Source organism: Neopelma chrysocephalum, unplaced genomic scaffold, assembly GCF_003984885.1.
Source record: "Neopelma chrysocephalum unplaced genomic scaffold, ASM398488v2 Primary Assembly neopelma1_24, whole genome shotgun sequence".
Lineage (NCBI taxonomy): Eukaryota > Metazoa > Chordata > Aves > Passeriformes > Pipridae > Neopelma > Neopelma chrysocephalum.
Genome location: NW_020897693.1, coordinates 21,182,887 through 21,206,943, shown reverse-complemented (window position 1 = coordinate 21,206,943; position 24,057 = coordinate 21,182,887). Strand labels below are relative to the sequence as shown.

Below are 24,057 nucleotides of genomic sequence, written 5' to 3'. Positions count from 1 at the left end.
AAGAGCTATGTAGGCTGATCTGCTTTGTTACACTGAAGTACCTTAGTGTTGTTTAACACTAAGCCATTGTGTTGTGAATGATGTATATGCATTTTGTTCTAGAAATGATGCTTTGTACTTCTGCAAATAAAATAGAAATTTTGTTTTACAATAGACATTAACATAGAGTTCTTTTTACTTTGCTTTGGTGCACTAAATGTTCTACTACTTTGTAGCTTATCTTGTCTTCTACTGTAGTCTTGTATTTACTGAAAGAAGCGTACCAGAAAATTATTATGAATTGCCTTAAGGACAACGACAACTATTTTCAACTTGAAATAGAGCCTACCTTTGGTTTGTAAAAAAGTGTGAAATGAAGAATGTTTTCCTTCTTCCATGTGTCACTGATTACTCTTGATACTAGCAGGGTTTGTTGTTGTTTTTCCCCTTTGTTTAGCTTAAAATTTTCCCTTACAAGTTCTTCCCATATGCTACATATGAAAATTAAATTATTATGAAAAGCCCCATGCCTGAAATTTATTAGATGAATAACCAATTCTGGTATTTGTTACATAAATCCTCAATTATTTCAGTTTTCAGCTTGAAGTATCATTTGGGGAAAGAAATTGAACAATAGTACTTTAAAATAATGAGAAATAAATAATTGGACATTTGTGAAAAATCTGTGTTTTAACCTATGCATCTTTTTTTTTTGTTAAAGCTTCTGAGAAAACGACATATTGGAAATGATATTGTGACAATAGTTTTCCAGGAGCCTGGAGCACAACCATTCAGCCCAAAGAACATTCGATCCCACTTCCAGCATGTCTTTGTCATTGTAAGAGTGCACGGTCCCTGTACTGACAGCATTTGTTACAGGTAGCTATTGCTAGATTCACTGAAAACATGGAATTTGAGTGCAAAGGGAGTTGTCATTCTTCTCTTAAATTCTCAGTAGGGAAACATAATGAAAGATAGGGGTCAAGGAGATTTTGGGTCGTGTGAATTTAGAACACTATTTTAAAACTATGAGTATGTTCATGAAACACACCCAGTGAGGAAATTACTGCTGTCAGTATGTGTACACACACATGTGCACATACACATGCATATCAAGCATTTGGAAATTATTTTAAAATTGCATTCTCAGTTCCTTTTAATCTCTTTATTAAGACTATGCTAGAATAATGTTTTTGCATTGAAAAAAGTAGAACAAAGAACAAAAAAACCCCTACTTCTTGTTCATATAATTCGGTCATCTGAGCTTATGTTCAGTTTTTGAAATAATGACAGTTAAAAAGTATGACTTAACCTTTCAGAAAGAAGCTAAGGTCTCTGAAATATCTTAATTTCTCATCTCTTGTTCTTAAACAAAGAAATTACAGAGAATTATGCAGCCAAAAAAATTAGTCGTAGTGTGACCTTTAAAGCCAATATGATTAAAAGAGAAAATGGTAATTTTCTATTGGTTACTATCAATAGTAATTGATAGTAACATACAATAAAGAATTGCAAAATGAGATTCCTATTTAGCCTAATTTTTTTAACCAAATTACAAGCATCTGTTACAAGCACATCCTTTTGCGATCAGTGAAACTTTTTACCTTTTGTTATATTCTGAACTCCTAAAGTATTTTTATTTTTAAATGTTGACTGATCTCAGAAAACTTCTATAAAGCTTTTTCATTTAAAATATGAAATGCCAGAGCAATGGATTTAGAAGAATAGCTGTCTTGAAATTAGGTAGCGTTAGAATTAACTTGTTTTCGCTGAAATACAAATGCTCACTTAAGTGTTTTATTTATATAAAAGGGTTTATTTAGAGGAAAATCTATGACTGCAGTGTCTGAGTTGGTGTATTCATTATTTTTCAAGTATGTATAGAAGATTCAAAAGCTTTTCCTCTGAAGTTTTGCTAAAGCTCACACAGCATTTCTGGAATTGATTCTGAACTTTGTACATGTATTAACTCTCCTGGAGTAGGAATATTCATTTTGGTATGCATTTTTAGGCAATTTACTGACAAATTCAACTGCTACATAATTTATGTGGACACAGCTGATTCTTAAACTCTTAGACGTATGTTTCAGCTCTGTACAGAAAATTATTTTGAAGTAAAGAGAAGGTAGGAAATGCATCCACAAGGGCTGCAGATGCATTTTCCATTTGAATTGCATATTACAACATAAATAAAATCTGCTTTGGGCTATTATTTTAAGTAATATGACTGCATATTTTCAATTTCTTTCTTTTAAAAGGCATGGGAAAGATTTATACTTGCTAAACTGTGATAAATTCAAATATTATGAGGGTTGTATTTCTGACCTTCAGACTCTTGAATCACTTAATTTTTCAAGTGTTTACAACTGCAAGGGCTGTAACCTTACTGGTTACTTAGTAGTAATTTTGGCTTTAGTGATGGTACGGGCTTAAATTTTAAGGGAAGGGGGAAGAGGTAGGAAAAATAATTGTGTGTGATACAGGAGATCACCAGGACATTGTATGTTCTCTGTATTGTCTTTAAGATTATAATTATTTCTTTTTCTGTCCTCTCATTGCAAACTCTTTGATTTAAATTTATAGAATTCTATTATGAAAAGTTTTTCTAGGAAACTTTTCAAAGTAAGTCTGACCTCTTTTTCACTGAATTATTTGGAAGAGTTTCATAGATTCATAATTCTAGACAAAACAGGAAACAATATAGCATAAAAATGTACTGGAATTTATATTAGAAAACTACATAAACAGAATAAAATTAAGCACTGTCTTGGCCAGTGATTCTCCCTCCCAACTGAGATAAACAGTATTTCAAAACTCCAGTGTCTCTGTCGGCATCACTCAGTCTTTAAAACTTCTCGGGCATGTGTTAAAGATTGAATTCTTACCCCTGTGATTCATGATACTGAAAATGGAATCAAGCAAAATCTTACTAGTAGTTTTTCATTGTATCCAGTAATTGTGTTTAACACGTAGGATTCCATCTCTTAATAACAGACTCCTTAGGACCACTGAAAGTGAGTCAGATAGTTGCTTCATGAGCACCCCCTGTTGCATACTTTTAGATATACTGGCATACATTTGGAAGAAATTTGACAGTAATGACATCTCTCAATATCAGTTGCCAGAAAATTTAAATTAAAAAATCCCTTGATACAACAAAACGAAACCAAACAAGCAAAACACCCCACCACTCAAAGCGAGAAGATATAGTTAAAGAAAGGGTGACTTCATTTTTATTTCTGGTGTTCCTATGTGCTCCCGCAAAAGATTTAATCTGCAGTCTCAGTTACTGCTATTTTGGGGGGATTTCTCTGATTATGTTAAAGGATTCAGATAGAAACAAAATGTGAAAATAATACCAGCCAGTCTTCTAAATGGAACACCACGTACTTTTCTAATGTGATCAAGTTTCATTCTTCTTTGCCTCCATTACCATGGTAATTTGGCCAAAATTAGTTAATGCTTTTTTAGGCCTACTTATAAATATGTGGTAAATCCTGTTTAAGCTGTTGGAGCATTTCTTGTCACAAAACTATCAAAGTACAGTTGTCAGTCTCTTCTTAGGACAAATTTCCAAGTGAATGATACTGTATTAGAATGTCAAATCTTCAGTGATGCCAAACAACTCATCTGATTAATATCAAAAGGGAATTGACAATTGAGAATAGCTAAGCTTGTCCCATTTCTTAAGGCAATCTTATTGTCAGTCTGTCACTTGCCACAGAAACTAAAAGGAAGAAAGGAAAGGAAAAAGAAAGTATTTATTCCTACTATGTATCGCTAAACTTCTGAAAAATTTCTTATTTCTAGTATTCTTGGAGTCTGCTTCTATCACTAGCATGCAGTATCAGCTAGTGAGGTTTTCAGTCCAGGAATTTAAAACACAAACAGTAGTGTGATGTACATAGGCATTCAGTCACCAGAAGATGATTTTCACAGTGAAACTGGCCTTGTGAGATGACTATTGCCTTCATCTTTTTAATACGTTCATTTAATCTGTATCTCTAGTATTGATCATACACTTTGCATTGCTTTCAGATGAGCCTTTCAGCATTAGGTAGCTAAATTCTAAGCTAGCTTTTGTGCGAGTTAGAAATTTTCTTTTTGTACTAGATCCAAACAAAACTCAGAAGTATCATACATGAGCGATTCCTTTATCAAAAAAGCTTACAGTTTTGCACTTGAAGCTCTTTTTAAGCTGTGGTAGTGGGAATGACTCAAAAATGTCTATATGCAAAAAGAAGTGGCCTTCTGGTTATTCCGTTGGGGGGACATAATCTCCACACTGGCAACATTAATATGTAAATATAACCATGTTTCTGAGAAAAGGAAAGAAAAAATTGAGGGCTTTCGGAAAAAAGAGAATGTATTTTCTGTATGTAGAAACTGCTGAATTTCCATTGAGTGAAATGCTGTTTCTTCCTTATTCTTTTATTTAATTTAGTGTTGCTGTGACAAGATCCAGAGATGTACCATCCTTTGGACCACCTATTCCAAAAGGTGTGACGTTTCCTAAGTCAAATGTGTTCAGGGACTTCTTACTAGCCAAAGTCATTAATGCAGAGAATGCTGCTCATAAATCAGAAAAGTTTCGTGCAATGGCCACTAGGACCCGTCAAGAGTACTTGAAAGACTTGGCAGAGAAGAATGTCACCAACACACCTATTGACCCTTCTGGCAAGTTCCCATTCATCTCACTTGCTTCAAAAAAGAAAGAAAAGTCCAAACCTTATCCAGGAGCAGAGATCTATAGTTCTGGTGCGATTGTATGGAGTGTCCATGCGAAAGACTACAGCAAGGGTATGGAAATAGACTGTCTCCTAGGCATCTCTAATGAGTTTGTAGTCCTCATTGAACAGGACACAAAAAGCGTCGTGTTCAATTGCTCCTGTCGAGATGTGATAGGGTGGACTTCAACGGACACAAATATCAAAATATTCTATGAGAGAGGTGAATGTGTTTCTTTGGAGAGCTTCATCAGCAACATTGATGATATCAAAGAGATCGTCAAAAGGCTGGAGGTTAGAATGTGTTCTCTTGTTTGATTCCCCTTCTTTGCTTTCTTCTCTCACTCAGCTGCCATGTAAAGTGTCAATTGAAATAATGCCTGGGATCCCTAAAACTGTTTTAATTGTTTGTCATGAAATCTATAAGGACTTTCCTGCTCTTATTTCTCAAAATCTAATATTGCTTTCACTTTAATCAGATAACAGCCAACCTCAGCAGGTTGTGTGTGTGTCAAAAATGTCTCAATATATTCAAAAGAGCAGGATGCATAGTTTACTCCCACACAACAAATACAGAAGTGTCACATTATTTCTTTTCCTTGTTTTTCTCCTCTTTCTCTGTTTTATAGGCTTGTTGTATCTTGTTTCAAATGAAACTGCGATATCTTTGAGATTGACTTAGTATGTTGCCAGCAGGGTGTAATCTCAATCCCCATTGCAACCTTCAGATGTTCTCTAAATGCATGTGATAAACTAAAAATGCAGTGAATCATAGAATCTCTCTATAGAACATCTGTCCATGTAATTTTTTTACCTATGAAGTTATGAAAGAATGTGTTATGTTTCACTGTCTTTCCTGTAATTTCACAACTGTAGTTGTATAATGACCAGAAAAAAAGGAAACCTAGACCCTCTTAAAGTGCTTTTGATGGTATTCATGTTCATGGGACATAGAAGAGTTGGCATAGCCACCAGTTTCCTGTGCTTAGTTGCTACATGCCACCATATTCTGACTGAAAGTAATCTTGCAGCTTACTGAAACAGCTAGAAATGTAGAGTGGTTATTTGGCTGCTGAAGTGTAAAAGATAGAGATGCTTGTGTAAATCCATGTGTTTTTCTGTTGTGTGCTGCTATGTACCTTCTAAATTCATGTGGTTTCAGTAAAAATTCCAAGGCAGAACTTGGCTAACCAGATTCTACTGAAAATACTAGTTTGAGCGACAAGATCCATTTCAGCTGATTATGAACCTAGGTCTGCATTATATATTCATTGATCATGCCCCACCGTCTTGGGAGTTGGTTGATTTTACAAAAATGGGGTGCTTAAAACCTCTGTTAGCACTGGAGGCCTTTCAATGCATTAAATTCTGTCTTCATTTCAATTCACAGCTTGTGACTAAGGGCTGTGAAACAGTGGAAATGACTCTGCGTAGGAATGGTCTGGGTCAGCTGGGTTTCCATGTGAACTATGAAGGCATTGTGGCAGATGTTGAGCCCTATGGCTACGCGTGGCAGGCGGGACTGAGACAGGGCAGCCGGCTGGTGGAAATCTGCAAGGTGGCTGTAGCCACTCTGAGCCATGAGCAAATGATTGATCTTCTCAGAACATCAGTAACAGTGAAAGTGGTCATTGTCCCTCCATATGAAGACTGCACACCACGCAGGTATTTTATAGTAACTATATTTGCTCTAAAATGGTATCTTATTTTTTGGGGTTGTGGGGGAAGAAACATCACAGAATAAGTGTTAACCTCCAAAAACCATGGTATAATTGCAATATAGCATCTAGTATTGTAAGGTGAAAGAGGAGAGCAGGAAAAACCACCCATATTCAGTCTCCAGGCCCCCCCAAAAATTTTGAATACCAAAATTTAATAAATGTGTGAAGAAGTTCATGGAAATCAAACAACTTCTTGATGACAATTGTGTGTTTAGGATTCATCAAAATGAATCATACGCTTCCCTCCCTGCTATCTCATTTGTTGGTAATTTGTAATGCCTGTGGATATAATTCTTGAAAGCTATGAATAGACTTACATTCTTCTATTTTCACAGTAAGGCTGTAAATGATAAGGGTTTATCAAAGGTATGGATCTAGCCAGAAAAATTGCTTCAAACAGTAGTTCTTCTTTACTCAATAGTAGATCTTGCTGCATCTCTCTCACTTCCCATCCATATTAAGCCTGAAGCTTGTGCCAACTATACTATTGCTTTTATAGCTTTAAAAATTGCTTGATCAGAAATAAGCAGTAATACATGCCTTTTTGTTAAACTGTACATTAAGTTCCTCCATTTTTCCAGAATTCACAAGGAAGTTTTTATAATTTTTACTGCTTCCATCTGAACTCTCAGCATTTGTCTGTAGCATTCAACCACATCACTAAATCTGATTCCCATATTCCTGACATCTTGTATTTATATCTTGCAAATGCTATATGATTAAAATGGAATGATCTTTAATGGAATAAATTTGCCTGCAAGCTAGCTGAAGGTTTATGCTAGATTTGCCAAGAAGAAGCCAGTACAGTTACCAAAGTTCAGTGTGTTCCTTGGACTGAGAGACGGAGAGCGTTTTGCATGGCTGTTTTCTAATCAGTCAATATCTTTGTAGGGTAGTTGCTAAATCTTTGTATACTTAAGGTTGGGGTTGAACTTAAATGCATATTTATTACATTGATATGAAATCATGTCTCTGAGCAAAGACCTTTTACTTCTATAAAAGAAAAATCCATGTTTGTTTTTAATGTGAGCTATATTAACTCCTTTTGTAAATAGTAAGAAAAAAGGAGCAAAGAGAAAAGGAGTTTTATTTGTCCTTCAGTTGTCAGTGGAAAATTGAATACATGTCAGGAATTAAAATGAGCAGTGGCATAAGGTCACTGATGAGGTATTTGGAAAGCTTTTGAACAGTATTTAGCAGCCCAAGCAAATGGAAAGTTCAGCTGCAGTCACTGCAAAAGGATTAGAGCTGAAAAATCTGTGTGGAAAGCACAGATCCTATTATTCCTGAACTTAATTAAGTACAGCCAAAAGCAGGCTTACCTTTAGTTTATCCAAACTGATAGCAGTAACAGAAATGACTACACTTTTTGAAATGTTGCACTCAGTATCAGTGAGTTTTGTTGTTGTCTTGTAGTGAGCAAATGTTCATGGTGGGTTATTGCTAGTTATAAAATTCCATAAAGCAACTCTTGAACCTGTTTGCTCTATCCAAAATCATAAAGGTTCAGGAACTGTGTCTTGAACTTGTCACTGTCCTACAAAGAGATTTCAGTTAAATGTTTGCACAAAGCAATTTCTCTTTTGGCAATCAGTTTTCTGAAATTGGAGTCCTTTTGTTGTGTCCTCTGGAGACCTTTTAGTATTTCTACTACAGTAACTTCTGCAGACTGTAACTAAAATGAAGATCCATTCTGCTTGGAACAGTACATTCATAAGAGAAGCAGTCCCTATCCTAATAAATTGATTGGCATGAAGCTAGAGGAAGAGCAGAGATGCAGTTAGATAAGCTGACTTGACAACAAACACATGTACAAGGTCAGTAGCAGATGCAAAAATACAACCAAATACCCCAATTCATATTCTAATGCCCTACACAGAGGCAGGCCTTGTTATGGTTATATCTGTACTAAACCAGCCATTAAAGCATGGCTACTGAACTCATTTAGTGGACTGATTGCTGACCTTGAAGCTAAGGACACAGCATCCAGAGGAAATTGTGTATTCCTGCTTCTTAAACTGTAATTATGTCGGGGAAAAAAAAGAGAAACCCAACTACTGAAGTGCATAAGCACTGGGGGGAGAATAGCAGAGAATATGAAGTGAAAAGAAGAAACAAGGATATCAGTATTTTAGTTCAGTTGTGAGTGGACTTTGAAAACAAATCTCCAGATCATCCCCATCCACTGTGTAGTGGATCACATCAGAGTGGCCAGGAAGCACTTTCAGATGAAGCTCAACTACATGTGCTTCAGAAGCACAACTCATGCCTTCCAACTACCAATTAATTTGCAGATCAAGACTAGAGGGTAGGCCAAAGTAAAACCACAAAATAAGTTTATTGCAGACAGCAAGACCTCAGCATGAACTGTTTGTCTTCTCCTATTAGCCTGTACAACTTGTTATCTGGCCATACTGACATTAGCAATTTCTGTTTTGTTTTCTATTTTAGCTGGGAAGAGATACTGGTATTTCTCATCCCTAATGGTGTAATCTCTTAGAGGAAGAGCTAGAAGTTCAAAATTTTGCACTGATTGTTTATTTTTCTTCCCATTAGATAGTGATGTGTGTAGATTAACAAAGTAATCATGATAAAGATATATATATTATATAGACATATTATATTATATAGATAGATATAAACTTGTCAAGAGAAATACCATCATTATCCTCACGGAAGATGAAGATCATGTCTTTTTTCCAAGTATCTCATTTGAAATACATACAGAAGTTTGCCCTGCTTCTTATGTGGATTGCATTAGCTTATGTGCTGTTCTAGTCCAATTTTTGTGCTGTCCTGTTCCTTGGGAAGCAATGGGCAGCTTTTGGGCTTGGCACCTACGATTTTGAGCAAGTGTTTTGTTTCCATAATGTGCAGGTTTATCAACTGAGGTACTCCAAAGCCAAAGATGTTTGAAAATTAAACAAAGTGCCTTATTTCATGGGACTCTTGTCTTTTAATGTCTGTGCATCAGAAAGACATGTCTCAAAAAGAAGAAACATTTTAGGTCTTATTTGTCTGGGTGCAGGTAAGTTCTAAAGCCCATGACTTTTTCAAATTAAGAAGTGGAGATACGAAGATGCCCTTCTAGCATTTTTTTTACCTTTATAACCCAGTAATCAGATGAAGAGTATCAACTCGACCAAATGGAATGCTGCCATGGATGACTATAAACCATTCTGAAGGGATAGACAAGGAAGGAGAGGTTTTGGGGTAGCCCTGTATGTTAGGGAGTGTTTGATTGTCTAGGGCTTAATGATGGTGACAATAGGGTTGTTAATGGGTAAGAATTAGAGGGAAGGCCAGCAAAGCAGATACCATGGTAGGAGTCTGTTAGGGATCACTCATCAGGAAGAAAAGGCAGACTGTCACCATCACTTGGTCCTTTTTCTTGGGCGGTACTTCAACTTTCTGCTGGAAATACAATACAGAAGAGGGAGAACAGCCTAGAAGCTTCCTGGAGTGTGTGAAAGATAACTTCCTGACACAGCTGATGACTGAACTATATAGGGGAGTTGGCCTGCTGTACCTGCTGTTTATAAACAGAAAAGGTGTGTGATATGCTGGTTGGAGGCCATCCTGGGCACATGAAATGGTAGCGTTGTTGAGGAGCCTGATTGTAAAGTCCCTTGGGAGTCTGTGTTGAAGGGCAAAGAAGTCCAGGGAGGCTGCATGTGCCTTAAGAAGGAAATCTTAAAGGCTCAGGAGCAGGTTGGCTGCATGTGGCAAAAGATGAGCTGGCGGGGAAGAAGACCAACCTGGCTGAACAGAGATTTGGCTGGAACTCTGGAAAGAAATGAGAGTTTATGACCTTTGAAAGAAGAGGCAGGCAACTCAGGCGGACTACAAGGATATTGTGAGATTACATAGGGAGAAAATTAGAAGGGCCAAAGCCCAACTGGAAATTAATCTGTCTACTGCTGTAGAAGACAATAAAAAATGTTTCTGTAAATACATTAAGAATAAAAAGAGGGCCAAGAAGAGTCTCCATCCTTTATTGGATGTGAGGGGAAACAGTGGCAAAGGATGAGGAAAAGGCTGAGGTACTTAATGCTTTCTTTGCCTTGGCCTTTAATAGTAAGACCAGTTGTTCTCCGAGTACTCAGCCTCCTGCCCTGGAAGACAGGGACAGGGAGCAGAGTGAAACTCCCATAATCCAAGGGGAAATGCTCAGTGACCTGCATACACACAAGTCTGTGGGACTGGATGGGTTCCACACAAGAATACTAAGAGAGGTGGTGCCAAGTGCTCACCATCATTTATCAGCAGTCCTGGCTAACCAGGGAGCTCCCAGGTGACTGGAGGCAAGCCAGTGTGATGCCCATCTACAAGAAGGGTCAGAAGGAGGATCCAGGGAACTACAGGCCTGTCAGCCTGACCTCGATGCTGGGGAAGGTCATCTTGAGTGCCATTGTGCAACATGTACAGGACAATCAGGGGATCTGACCCAGCCAGCATGCATTTCAAAGGCAGGTCCTGTTTGAATAACCCAATCTCCTTCTGTGAGAAGGTGACCCCCTTGGTGGATGAAGGAAAGGCTGTGGATGTTGTTGGCCGCTCATGGCTTATACAGGTGCTCTGTTTGCTGGATAAAAAAAATGGCTGGATGGCTGGGCCCAAAGAACAGTAATGAATGGAATTATATCCAGTTGGCATCCAGTCTCTAGTGGTGTTTCCCAGGGCTCGTTATTGGGGCCCATCCTGTTTAATATCTTTACCATTGATCTGAAAAAGGGGATCAAGTGCACCCTCAGTCAGTTCACAGATGACACTATGCTGGGTCTATATGTCTCAGTCAGATGACACTATGCTGGGTGGGAGTATTGGACTGCTGGAGAGTAGGAAGGCTCTGCAGAGGGATCTGAACAGACTGGATTGATGGGTTAAGGCCAACTATATAAGGTGCAGTAAGGTGAAATGCTACATCCTGCATTTGAGTCACAACAGCCCCATGCTACAGGCTTGGGGGGAGGAGTGGCTGGAAAGCTTCCCAGTGGAAAAGGACCTGGAGGTGTTGGTCAACAGCCAGCTGAACATGATCCAGCAGTGTGCCCAGGTGGCCAAGAAAACCAACAGCATCCTGGCGTGTATCAGAAATAGTGTGGCCAGCAGGACCAGGGAAGTGGTTGTCCCTCTGTATTCACACTTCAAATGCTGTGTCCAGTTTTGGGCCCCTCACAAAAGAAAAGACATTGAGGTGCTGGAGTGTGTCCAGAGAAGGGCAATAAAGCTGGTGAAGGGTCTGGAGCACGAGTGTGATGAGGAGTGGCTGGCTGAGGGAGCTGGGGTTGTTTAGCCTGGAGAAAAGGAGGCTCAAGGGAGACCTTACTGCTCTCTACAACTACCTTACAGGAGGTTGTAGCAAGGTGGGGATTGTTCTATTCTCCTAGTAACAAGTGACAGGGCCAGAGGAAATGGCCTAAAGTTGTGCCAGAAGAGGTTTAGATTGGATTTTAAGAAAAATTTTTTCACCAAAAGGATTGTCAAGCATTGGAACAGGCTGCCCAGGGAAGTGATTGAGTGACCATTCCTGGAGATATTTAAAGGACATGTAGATGTGGTGGTTGGGACATGGTTTAGTGGACTTGGCAATGCTAAGTTAAAGGTTGAACTCAATGATCTTCAAGGTGTTTTCCAACCTAAACAATTTGATGATTTTAATATTTGTTAAATATATGTTTCTAAAAAGCAAAATCTTACATTTACTCTTCCATAGAATTGATTCACCTTCTGTATTAAGATTTCTATTCTTATGAACAGGATGTATTTATTTCTTCGTTTCCAGGAGTTCTTCAGAAAACTACCGTATGCCAGTGATGGAGTACAAAGTGAATGAAGGAATGTCGTATGAATTCAAATTTCCCTTCAGGAATAATAATAAATGGCAGCGAAATGCAAGCAAAGGACAGGGACCTCATGTGGCTCAGGTACCATCTCAAATACAAAGTCCGGTGCCATCTAGGATTGGCTCTGGAAAAGGAGAAGGGAAAGTGCCACCTCCAGAACGAGCGGCCAACATTCCCCGAAGCATCTCTAGTGATGGGCGCCCATTGGAGAGCCGGAGGTATGTGTTTTCTTTGCAAATGGCTTTTCATTGCTGCTCAGAATCTTGTCAGAAAAAAATCACAAGAGTTTTATCTAAGTATCTGAAGACTGCTTTTAATCTTGGTTTTATTTAGTCAAAAGACAGCATGAATAGCCAAAAGGAAATACCTTTTCTGGTGTGATTAACCACAAAATGAAGTATTCTGGGATTTTGTTCCCCTGTGTTGGTATTCTGAAAATGCTGTATTGTTATTTAAGTTTTAAATGAGTTACAATCAAAGTTTTAGAGCTAAGTGTTCATGAACTACTGCATTTTGAAAAAAGAAATAAAAAATTTATCTTGTTCATAGGCTTGGTGGAATTGCCTAAAGCACCCAAGGCAGAAATAGCATCTGACAGAAATTTTAGCAGAATTCTGACCAGCACAGAAAGCTAATTTTTCTGACTGAGGGGTGTTAAGAGTTTTTAGGCTAGAGAAGAAATTGGTTTACGTTTCAATTTTTCCAAGGTGATTTGGGGTTTTCTGGTTTTTTGAGTTTTTAAATCCAGAAAGCGATTATTAAGATAAAGGTATCAGGCCTATCACGTCATAGTATTTTCATTCTTTCATGGAAAAATACCTATTTGATAGTATTCAAATAAACTTTCATTGTTTTGGTTATCTATACAAATCTGTCATTGTCTCTACATTTACAATGAGATCTGTGGAGGGAAACAAGCTTATAGCTTGTATTTCTTACTTTGGACAATTCCTTAGGGGAAAAAAAGGTTTATATGGGTTCTGATCATGCTATGTGGTTGAAAAATATAAAGCAGTAGTAATAAGATGCATATTGTAGAAAATGTAAAGGGTGTTCTAATGAATTAACTTAAAGCATTTTTCACATCGTGAAGAACTGGGGATAAAAAAAAATTGTTCAAAGATGGTACAGCCAAGACCAAGAAACTACTAAAGTGAAATTGAAAATTCTGTGTAGGACACCTTGTTAAGAAATTATAATAGTTGGTAAGGACTTTATTTTCTTAGTTTCTTTTTCATAGATGTATACTTTAATGTCCCATCAGTATGAGTTGCAAAACAATATTTGCAACACTGAAGGCACTAATAATTTCACAGACAACCTCACTAGATTGTCTGTGAAAAAGGTTGCAGAAACCAGTGAAATGCTGGACTTAGCTCTCTAATGGTATATTTGGACCAACATAAAAATTGCATTGCTACAGACCATATCTGCCTGTTACAGCTGAAGACAGGGAGATGCTGAATTGGAAGGAATAAGAGCTGAGGTGGTGGGGTTTTTGCTCTCTCCAGTGCTGTAGAATCTCACCCTGTAGTTATAGAAGGCATAGTAATACCTGGGCAAAGTTTAAGGCAGTGTCAGATAATCAGATTCAGTTGCGTTGCTGGTTTTTTCAGACCATCTCTTCATGGTATTAAACAAAGAGCTTTGTCTAGAATCTTTAATTGGCTGTTCTGCAACTTATGTCGAAGAGGGAGCCTTTGGCCGCATCGAGAGACGGGGTATTCACAACTGAGTGTTTCTTGTGCATAAAATCATATGCAGACAACATTGCACACCTAAAGCATTCAAGGTTTATCCACTCACTGGAGGCTTCTAGAGAGGGGTTATGGCCTGACAAATGTTTGCAAAGTGAAAATTACGTTTCCATAGAGTCAGTATTAGTTTTCAAAAAGTGAAACCTTGACTTTCCATTTTCTTCTTTTTCAGGGCATGTAGCTGGGTTTTTTCTCCTCTAGACATTCTTTTAGGTATTTTTTTATTATTATTCAAAAAGGTTTCTGTTGGATCTTTAATCCTTAAAAGTATATTATCAAAATAACTTTTAAATTTCGCTGGAAATATTTTTGGATGCCTGAAAACTGTCTTCTGTCATCTTTCTGGTCTGCTAAACATGTTAGTCTTGGCTGAATCAAGTTTAAATATATCAGCGGTTGCATAAGGTTAATATCTTTTCAGCTAAAGTAAAGAAAAATACATTTTTGTCATTTTATGGAATACTGGAGGGGGAAAAAAGCCCAACAATAAACTCACTGCAAGACTCATTTGTCTTTACATGATAAAAGAAAGCTTTGCTTTTGGGGAAGCTCAGATACTTCTTATTGTGCAAAATCTTGAAATCAACAACGATGAGATTCTCATAGCCCTTGTAACTACTGTCTCATTGAATTTTTCACCATTAACTTTCATACTTTCCCTAGAGTAAAGATCACCTGTCAGGAGGTGCTGGAATCTGTATGTGTTTCTGGTACAGGTAGCAGCAATGGTGCTCCTCTGTGCTTTACTCCCTATGACTTGTTCTTTGCTCAGCTATTGATTTGTTGCAGAAATGGAGGACCAAGGCTAACCTGGTAATTAGGTACCAGGATCTATACTGTGATCCAAAAAGAGCTCTCTAATTAACATGAATATAAACATGACTCCACTGTATACAAGATGGCTACTTCGTTGTCTTTCTCTGCAGTATTTATGTTCTATAGAGCAATTTTAAGTAGTTTTAGAAAAAAGACAGCTCTTATTATGGCTTATTAGCAAAGCAGTACAGATATTCTAGATTTCCTTATTACATTAGAGCTTCACTTTCAAAAAGAAGGTACTGCCCAAGTTTCAGTGGGGCACTTACCTATGAAGATGAGCATCAGTAAGTAATTTCAGTACTAAATTATAGCTGTAACATCAATTTTAATCTTTGACTGTGGTCTAGACATCACTAGCTATCACTTGTGTTTCTGTGGTGCTGAGCTGCAGTTCAGACTTGTTAATTTTTGATCTTAATACTTAACTGTTTTGAGACTGGGGCTTGCCTTTATTCCTCTGTGCTTCTCCCTTTTGACTGCATGTTCTTTGTTTATTGAGCTGGGCACAGTGACAGTGATGGCAGATGTCATGTGCCATTAAGAAACAGTGATCTATAGTTCATGATCTGTTTTAAGGAATGTGGCACCTGAGAAACCATGTAGTAAATTGATCCACGTGGTTCTTTGAACTCTGAACCTGAGGTGATCTTTGGAACTAGCACTGATGGCAGTTGCCCCGGACCACAGGTCAGTACCATGGTTAGCTGTAACTCTATCAGGTGGAATTTCAAAAAATGAAATAGTCATTATAGTATTTCTGATGCATCAGACCTGACACACTACTCATTTTAATGGTAGCATATTAGCAGTAAATCCATGACATACATTAAATATTTAGAAAAATCCCTGAAGATTTGAGGGGTTTAATTTAAACAAAAACAACAGGCAGGTGTTTCCCTCTTTAAGTACAAAGTGCTCTGAGAATACAAGTAGTACAGATGTAATGTTTTTAAATTACCTACTAGTGATATTTTACTGATGGTCAGTTTATATAGCTAGAGGCTCTAAATATGCATACTGAGTGAAATAAATTTATTTTTTACCCTTGTTGATATATTCCCTTTAGTCCATTTAACTGTATTAGAAATAAATAAAAGCTGCATTACCAGTCTTGAGAACAGAATTTCACTTCATATACATAAAAACATCTTGTCTCCCTGTAGAGACTGCTGTTGTAGGTGGGGGAATAGGTCTCTTGACAATCCCTGACTCTGAGAAGGCAGACAAGTGCCCAGTCCTGTGTCTAACCAGCAGAGTACTTAAATTAGCCCTTTCTAAATAGATTGTCTTCATATATCCAACTTAGTAGCTTATACTTAAATTTTCCCTGATCTTCTTAGTATTCTGGATCCTTGGATGTAGCCATGATTGATGTGGATATTTGTAGGCAGGAGGAATAGCCCAAAACTTTATAAATCATAAAATAAAGCTCTAATGTTACTGCAACATTAAGACTGAAAAATCTAATAATATAAATGCAATAATTTCCAAGTTATGGTTTATTTCATAACAATAATTAGTCCACTTGGGACACTATATAGCCTATAACCCAAAATAAATATCAGAGTGATACATTAGGGAAAATAACAATAAACTACATATATGTGAATTATGCCAGAGCTAATGTTATTGGAGAAGATGTAATTATAGAGCTTGATTATTTTTTTCCTTCCTCCCCATTTTCAGTTTTTATTTTGTACACTTGGTTTCCAAACTTTATCAAGAAAGGAGGCGAGATAGTGGAAGATAATAATCTGTTCTTCATTAATTTATCATAAACTGGAACCAGTCTTAACTAAAACTTGATTTGACAAACATTTGAAAAGTATGAAAATCAGTAGTCAAAGCATGCTGCTGGACTTGAGCACTTCAGTGTGCAGTTGAGTACTGTACTGGATGAAAGCTCAAGGCTCTTATTAGAAAACTTCTGAGCACAGTCAATCATTAAACCAAATGGAAAACTGAATTATGGCATGGCTGTGGTCACGCAGTGGCAGTAAAATTCCACAGTAAGAATTATTAGGACAATATCATTAAGATTGGTTTTATGTCTTGTTGAGGACTTTGAAGCACAGTCTTGCCCTAAAATTTCGTACTTTTTTGAACAATGCCCATGTAGTCAGTGATAGTAAATGTGCCAGTAGTAGTTTATAGGTTAGTTCTTGCAGATCCCATTTTATATAAAAATCCTAATCTGCTGCTGTTGAACTTGAAGGAGTTATGTTTTTTCTAACATAAACAAGGTGTTTGTGCTCATCTTGCTACCTGTCAAATGAGCATTGTAGCACACATGTTGCCTACTTCACAGGGTTTGAGGATTTGTTATTTTAAGGTTCTCATAACGTTCTTCAAATTAAAACGTACTAACATGAGATTATATATTACGTACTTCCTATTAGCTCCAGGACCTGGAGCTGGATGTAGCAGTGGAAAATCAAAGGTTTATTGACACACATGACTGTATGGCCAAACTCTTGTGATCCAAAAACATCTGAGAAGAGCTATGCTGTATCATGACAAATATTGGTCGGTCTTGTTTAACAGTGGCCATCAGTAGGGACCAGGGAAAGATGTAAGAAATGCTTACAAGCGTAAAGGAAGATTCTTTACCTTGTCTGACGGCTGTCTGCCCTTTAAGATTGCCTGATGCTGGGTACACCTATACTGCTGTGTTTAATAGCTGTGGATGGTATCTCTTCATCCAGGTGCCTGCTATTTGGTCTTTCGATACTTCTAGGTTTCCTACTTGTTCTTTTGTTGGGAGAGATAATGAGTAATCATTGTTTGCTTGATCCAGTACAATTCATGCTTGGATGGATTGAAGCAGATACAATAAGTTTCTCTATAATCTGTGGGGCCATATAGCCTGTTCAGTGTGTCTTCATATGCAAGCTGTTCTGTACCTCTGGTTGTCCCATTGCCTGCCTCTATATCTTTTCTTGTTACAGTATGTGTTTTCTGAAAGATGATGATCAAATTGAAAAATACTTGAGAAGGTATATGGTGTGGTGCAAGAAGGTACAACATGACATCCTGATTGCATTTTCTGTTTCGTTTACTATCCCCTTTCTCAAACCTGCTGATTTTATGCTTTATTCCTTTTTGAATTGATTGGTTTCCTTTAAACATGAGAGCATAGAGACAGTGTTTGCAGAGAATTGTCGCAGCTTGCAGTATTAGTAGGATTGCAAAAGTCAAACACATGGAAGGTAAGCATGCCAGCATTAAGATTTGCTGTGCTGTTTTATTCGGAACTCTTGTGTAACCGTATTTTCAGATGCTTTCATTGATTAAATGATGAGAATTTAACAGCAGACATCTGCTTCATTCGGGTCACACAGTGGATGCAGCTCATTGAAGAAGAGCTATTTAATATTTTATTGTCCTCTTCATTACTCCATCTCTTATTTACTGGATGACATTCAAATCCTATTGTAAAGATGCAATTACTCCCTCTAAACTTTACAGTGGCACCCATTACTGTAGTTTCTGAATGCTTCACGGGTATTAATTAAACTTAATTTTCAGAATTCTTGTGTGAGAAGAGATGTCTTTGGCCCTCTTCAGATTAAGAACAAAGGTAGAGAGATGATAAATAATGTTCTAATCATTTACTGTGTCTTATTTTGGGCATCTCACATTTGGAAGTGTGCCCAGCACTGTTAATATTTTATATATTAAAATTACAGCTTCAGTTGACTTCAACTGCTTTAGTAAGATTTCAGCTCAGAGGTATATTGGGCCTTGGAATCAAATAAGGCCTTTGAAAAACTTGCAATTAGTGATGACTAGTGAAAAATGGTCTTTAGCAAATATGTCTGGTCATACTGGAGAGCTGCAGCAAGTGTAAAGTAAGAATTCAGCTTGCTAAGTCGGCACTGAAATGCCTTGACTGTAAGGCCATTTTCCCTCTTCTGCCAGATTGCACCTCCTTCACTTCTGAGCTGTGCAGCTCTTGCAGAAGAAGTTGTAGCACAAACTAGGACCTGTGCCCCATGCAATTTTAAGGGAGAAGGCACTTGTGTATGATCACATAACTAGACTGCCTTAGGCCATAGGCACAAAGTGTGCTAGACTGACATTTTTCATATGGTATTACATACCTATATATAGTGAAGACATGGGGAAAATAACAGCTAATGACATGGAAATTAATTTATTGAGAGCAAGATGGATGCTTTCGATGTCTGCGTTGTCATACTAAACAAAATAAATGTATATCCATCCCACTCACTGCCTTCACAAAAGACTTGGCAAGACTCAACCAGTTCTTTCAGGGTGAACTAGATCTGTTAGAACTTAATCATGCATGGTATAATCCTAGTTCAATTGACTGCAATGTAATTGTATCTGTTTAATGCAATGGATGCTTGGCCTGTTTTTAAAGTCAGTTGTGGGACTTATGCACTTTAATATTTTGGAATTTCTTCTTAAAGCTGTCTTTTGAAATAGGTAAGATCTTACCTATGATTTTTAATTCATAATAAAAGACAAGCTCAGAATATCTTAGCTATAGGGGCATACTGCTAACACAATACACCTGTCTTGGGATGTGGCTTTCATCAGTAGTTTTCAAAGGAGCTCAAAAAGTAAATTTGAACTAATTTACTCTAAAGTTCTTTTGTCTTAGTTACGTTTCACAGAAAATTAAATGTCTTGTACTATTAGTGGTTTTTAGTGCAACTGTGAACTGTATTAAGAAAAAATTATTTCAGCTTTAAATAATAGAATGTCCTACCTGACTGGTTTTCATTGCTGTTGTTCAGACCACATTTATAATACAATTTTGTTTGCCCTCAAGGTCTTTCATCTTTGTAAATGAGTTATAACTCCATGACACAGTTCTGAAATCTTGAGATTCCTTCTGAACAGTGCTGTCACTTTTGGGTAAGGCATAGGAAGTAAAGAAAAGGCACAGCTGAATCTGAAGTGAAAATGCAAGCATTTTCCAACAGGAAATAATTTTACAGAAATTATTCGAGAAGTAATTGGTTTCCTTGCCATCAATTCTAATTTGATATTGGGGAAAAAGGTCATACTTTTAAATGGTGTATTGCTTTGCAATCATAACTGAGTTTAAATGTGTGTGCCTGTATAGGTGAGTGAATGCTACCGGAAGTGTGTTTTTTGTCAGACAAACTAATTTTTTTTTCTTTTTCTAAGAGTGCTTCTGGGAAAATGAACTGCTTGGTTTATGGGTCCCCAAGTTTCCAAGTCTTGAACCACTTTCTTTGCAATCAAGTATTTCAGAGTTGTGGCTTGATAAATGTGGGATAAGTTAAATTCCGTTTGGTATTCTGGAAAGGAATTACTGGATTTGGTATAGTATTCATCATGGTCAGGCATTAGATAATTCTTTTATCAAAAAAAGAGTTACTGTTAGTCATATGCACTTTATGGAATTTCAGATGATCAAGATGTTCGATCCAGTCCTACTGCTCTTTCCATTTTAAGATTTTGTTAGTATACTGCTTTTTTGCAGTAATACTGAGGAGGACAAATGCACATTTGATTGAGTATATGTATATATGCTCATACACACTGCTTGGATATATACACATACATGAGTAACAGTAATCAGTGCAATGGTGGTTTTTTAATTTTCAAAAGTTTTTTTTAACTTTTCAAATTCTTACAGTATTGTGGTGAGAGCTGATTTAAAATCTGCCACTCCTTTACAGATATGGATTAAATGGCTAGGCTAAGATCTTCTAAATCCCCAGATCTGAGTTGTGCACTGAAGCAACTATCTGTATGTTTCACTGAAATGAGTATCCATTTTTCAAATATTGAATTGCTATTTAACTTGTGCAACTTACAGTATTTTTCCTAGATAAAATGAATAAAGGTTTGTGTTCACAGTAGGGGTTTGATGTTCATGAACTCAAACTCCACTTAAGTTGCTGTGTAAGTTCTGAATGGCTTCAGTCACCACTGAGTAGAACAAAGAACAGCAAAGAACTAATTAGCTAAGAGCAGTGAATTGGGTTGAGGTTTGGGAAACAAAATGCTGACAATTACCTAAAAAAGCCTTCAACTATACAGGCTATATGAGTCAAGCAGTATAAGCCTGCAGCTTCCAGCCATTCTGCCCAGGTGCATGTGTTGCAGTTCTAGACTATTTGCTATATGGTTATTCTGACAGTTGAAGGCTTCATATGAATCAGAGTTCTGATATGTTGAGATAGTTTTATATTAGAATGTTAAGCATTTAGGAGAATTTTAAGGTGTTAGTTATAGTTAGCATTGCATTTTTAGTCCTTTTGTCTTAATGTGGACAATTTGGTAGCATAGAGATAAGCTTGATACTCTTGGAAGAGTTTGCGTAGACAGCTCACTATAGTTAGTTTAAATTCCAGGCAGGAGTTTGCTGTGAGAATTAGGAATATTTTCTTCTGTTTGGTAGTCCAGGAGTTGAACTCGATGATCCTTGTGGGTCCCTTCCAACGTGGTGTATTCTATGATTCTGTATTTTGTTGAGGAGTGTCATGCTTCATTATTCCTTACAATCAATTTCTAACAACAGATCATGACTTTAGAAACTGGGATTTTTTTTCTAGTGTGCGTCAGGATTTTCTTTCCACACTGGCCTTTCTTCATTTACTCCCCTGCATCCAGGTTTTTATAGTTGATTTTTTTCATGGTTTCCAGTAGATTAATAAGAGGAAAATGTCTGATCCTTCAACTGATGCAATTTCTACTGTCTCCATGATGCCATCATTTTCTTTGCTGATATGACAATTTGCATGGTAGTGTTCATCATGCTTTGCAGTCTGATATTGCTGTTCAGTATTGCTGATTTGACTGGTTCATTTCCTTGGAACAGACTGTCTCCTGGCTCTGATGTCTACGTCACAGTTTCATCCATTGCCTTAGCGAGGTCGCAACAGTGCCGTAATTCTCCAAGCAACTTATCGTCCTCAAGTGAGACTGGCTCTACTGGAGGCACATACAGACAAAAATCTATGCCAGAAGGGTAGGCACCAGCCTTTTTACATATTCTAAACATATTGTTCTCTGTTTCATTTGTTGTAACTTATATTAAACTAAAGGAGTGCTTACACAGCCTCCTGTCAGCCGTTGTTTACATGCATTAAACCATGTTTGTTTTCAAATATCGCTGTCATGCTTCTTGAAAAAGCCAGTTTTAAAAATCCCTTGCTTCCCCCTTTCACCTTTACAATCTAACCTCTCTCTCTGATCCTAGTCTACAACTGCTCAGGTTACTGTACAAAGAGATCTTTATGTATTTAAAAATCTTCATTAAAGGTAGTTAATGAAGTGTGACAAATTGCTTCATTTCACAGGTTTAGATTGTGAAATAAAAAAAGTAATAGGTTTGGGACTTTGCAGTCTGCTAATAGTTGAATAGTGTAGAGTGCAACTAAGACTTCAGATGTGTAGGCACAAAAGTGCTAATTAGTCCACAGCTGGCTTCTTTTTCACATATTCACAGTCATCCTCTTTTAAGGCTTCCAACATTCCAGAAATCTTCAAACTCTCTGAAGTGATCCAGTGTCAATGTAAGGGGCAACTTGCAGAGGAATAAATTAAATCTGTATCATTTTCAGAGAGCACCAAAAGGAGCAATAAATCAAACATCTCCAAGTAGAGAAAAAAATAATTGACAGCAGAAGAGCTGTCCGCCACATTCCAAATTACTTCCTGTAGAGAAGATAAAGGGGCAAAATTGCTCATAGTTTACACTGCAAAACTTCCTCTGAAGTATTCTTGAGTACTTCGCAGGTCATTATGTGTAATTCATTTTGGTTTTATAAAGTAGAAATACCTTTTTCTCTATTTTAAAAAATATGTTATTAGTAAGATTGAATGCCTTTGTCAGGAACTGCTTAGTACAAGGCCCTGTCTTTTGCCTGTTTTAGGTGCTCTGTGTCAGTCCAGAGAATGCTGTTCTGATCATGTATTTGAAAAATTGCTGCTTCTTGCTCCACAGCACTGAAGATTTGCCCTCCCTGTCCTTCCTGCAGCTCAGTTTGAGGTTTTATGAAGAGTCGATCTCTTCTCTGCTGCACATCTTCGTAAAGGCTTTGATTCATAAGACTATAAGGCCTGTTCTGGTCATTGTTTAAGTTTGTGCTTAAGTCCTACTCACATTAGGAGATTTGCTCTAAACCCATTAAACTTTGCTGTAGGGAAACTAGATAGACGTGTGTCCAGAGCTCTGCAGCTGGAAAAAAGCACATAACCTCTTTATATGCTGCATACTTTCTGGCTTATTCACATCACACCAGCAGCACTTGTGTTGCCTTGGAGCAGCTTGCGCTCCCAATATCTTGTCTGCTCTTTTCCAATTATGTCATTTGCACTACAAGAAAGGTATTGCTGCCATATGTCCTTAGACCATCACAACCATAACTGCTTGAGTAGGAAGGGGTTTTCAGACACTCTTGGGTTTTTGTTTTGAATTGGCCTCAGAGCACACCAGCACCCATCCCAACCCTTTTCCATCTTTAAGTTAATTATACACATATGTTCACTACAGAATTCTTTAAGCATTTTGCAAGTTCAGCAAAGACATGTGTCCTAGAAACCTTGAGTATACAGTCTTTTTGGTTTTAAAGTTTTAATTCAGTGGAAGGAAACATTGTTTAAATGAAATAATGAACGAATTAATGCATGAACTTTGCATCTTCCTTACTAGATGCTCTTTAAAAAGAAAACACTTACTAAACTCCAATTATATTACGATTATGTTCTGTTCCTATAGGAAAAGCAGTTTGCCTCTCATACTGTCCTTGTAAATGTGAATTATATTTGCTTGGGAATTTCCAAACATTTTCTACCAGGCTCAATGGAAAGCATGAAAAATGTGATTAGGAAGGAAACTTTTCTTTGTCTCAATAAGCAGTGTAATGTGTGTCACATTACTAAAAATCGTTGCAGTTCCACGTACGTGTTCTGTTGAGATTCATCTGAAAGACCAGATTCAGGGCAGCTCTGTGGTGATGTTCAGTGTATAATTGCTAAGATGTTAGAGAAGAAGTGGACTGGAATAATGGCCAAGGGGAAACCATGTCCTGAAGGTAATCTTCCAGATGTGAGGTTCCACTGTACTCTAGGTACTACTCAGTCCCTGAAATGTTCCAGTGCAGGAAGTCTCAACTGCATTACTTGTGTATGCATTTATTTCTTGTTGCATAGTATCACAGATTTGGAAAGTTTGTGAAATGTAAATGACCAGAAGCAT

General features: G+C 37.3%; 1 protein-coding gene across 7 annotated transcripts in view; it reads left to right on the top strand.

The window, feature by feature from the left end:
- Nucleotides 1-24,057, top strand: part of SIPA1L1 (signal induced proliferation associated 1 like 1) — a 191,062-nt gene that overhangs the window by 139,988 nt on the left and 27,017 nt on the right. For all 7 annotated transcript variants that reach the window (XM_027707499.1, XM_027707516.1, XM_027707492.1 and 4 more), the window contains 5 exons: nucleotides 701-858; nucleotides 4,424-5,000; nucleotides 6,097-6,371; nucleotides 12,213-12,491; nucleotides 21,676-21,825. In XM_027707499.1, the coding sequence (XP_027563300.1) occupies nucleotides 701-858; nucleotides 4,424-5,000; nucleotides 6,097-6,371; nucleotides 12,213-12,491; nucleotides 21,676-21,825 (1,439 nt within the window). The remainder of the gene's footprint in view (nucleotides 1-700; nucleotides 859-4,423; nucleotides 5,001-6,096; nucleotides 6,372-12,212; nucleotides 12,492-21,675; nucleotides 21,826-24,057) is intronic.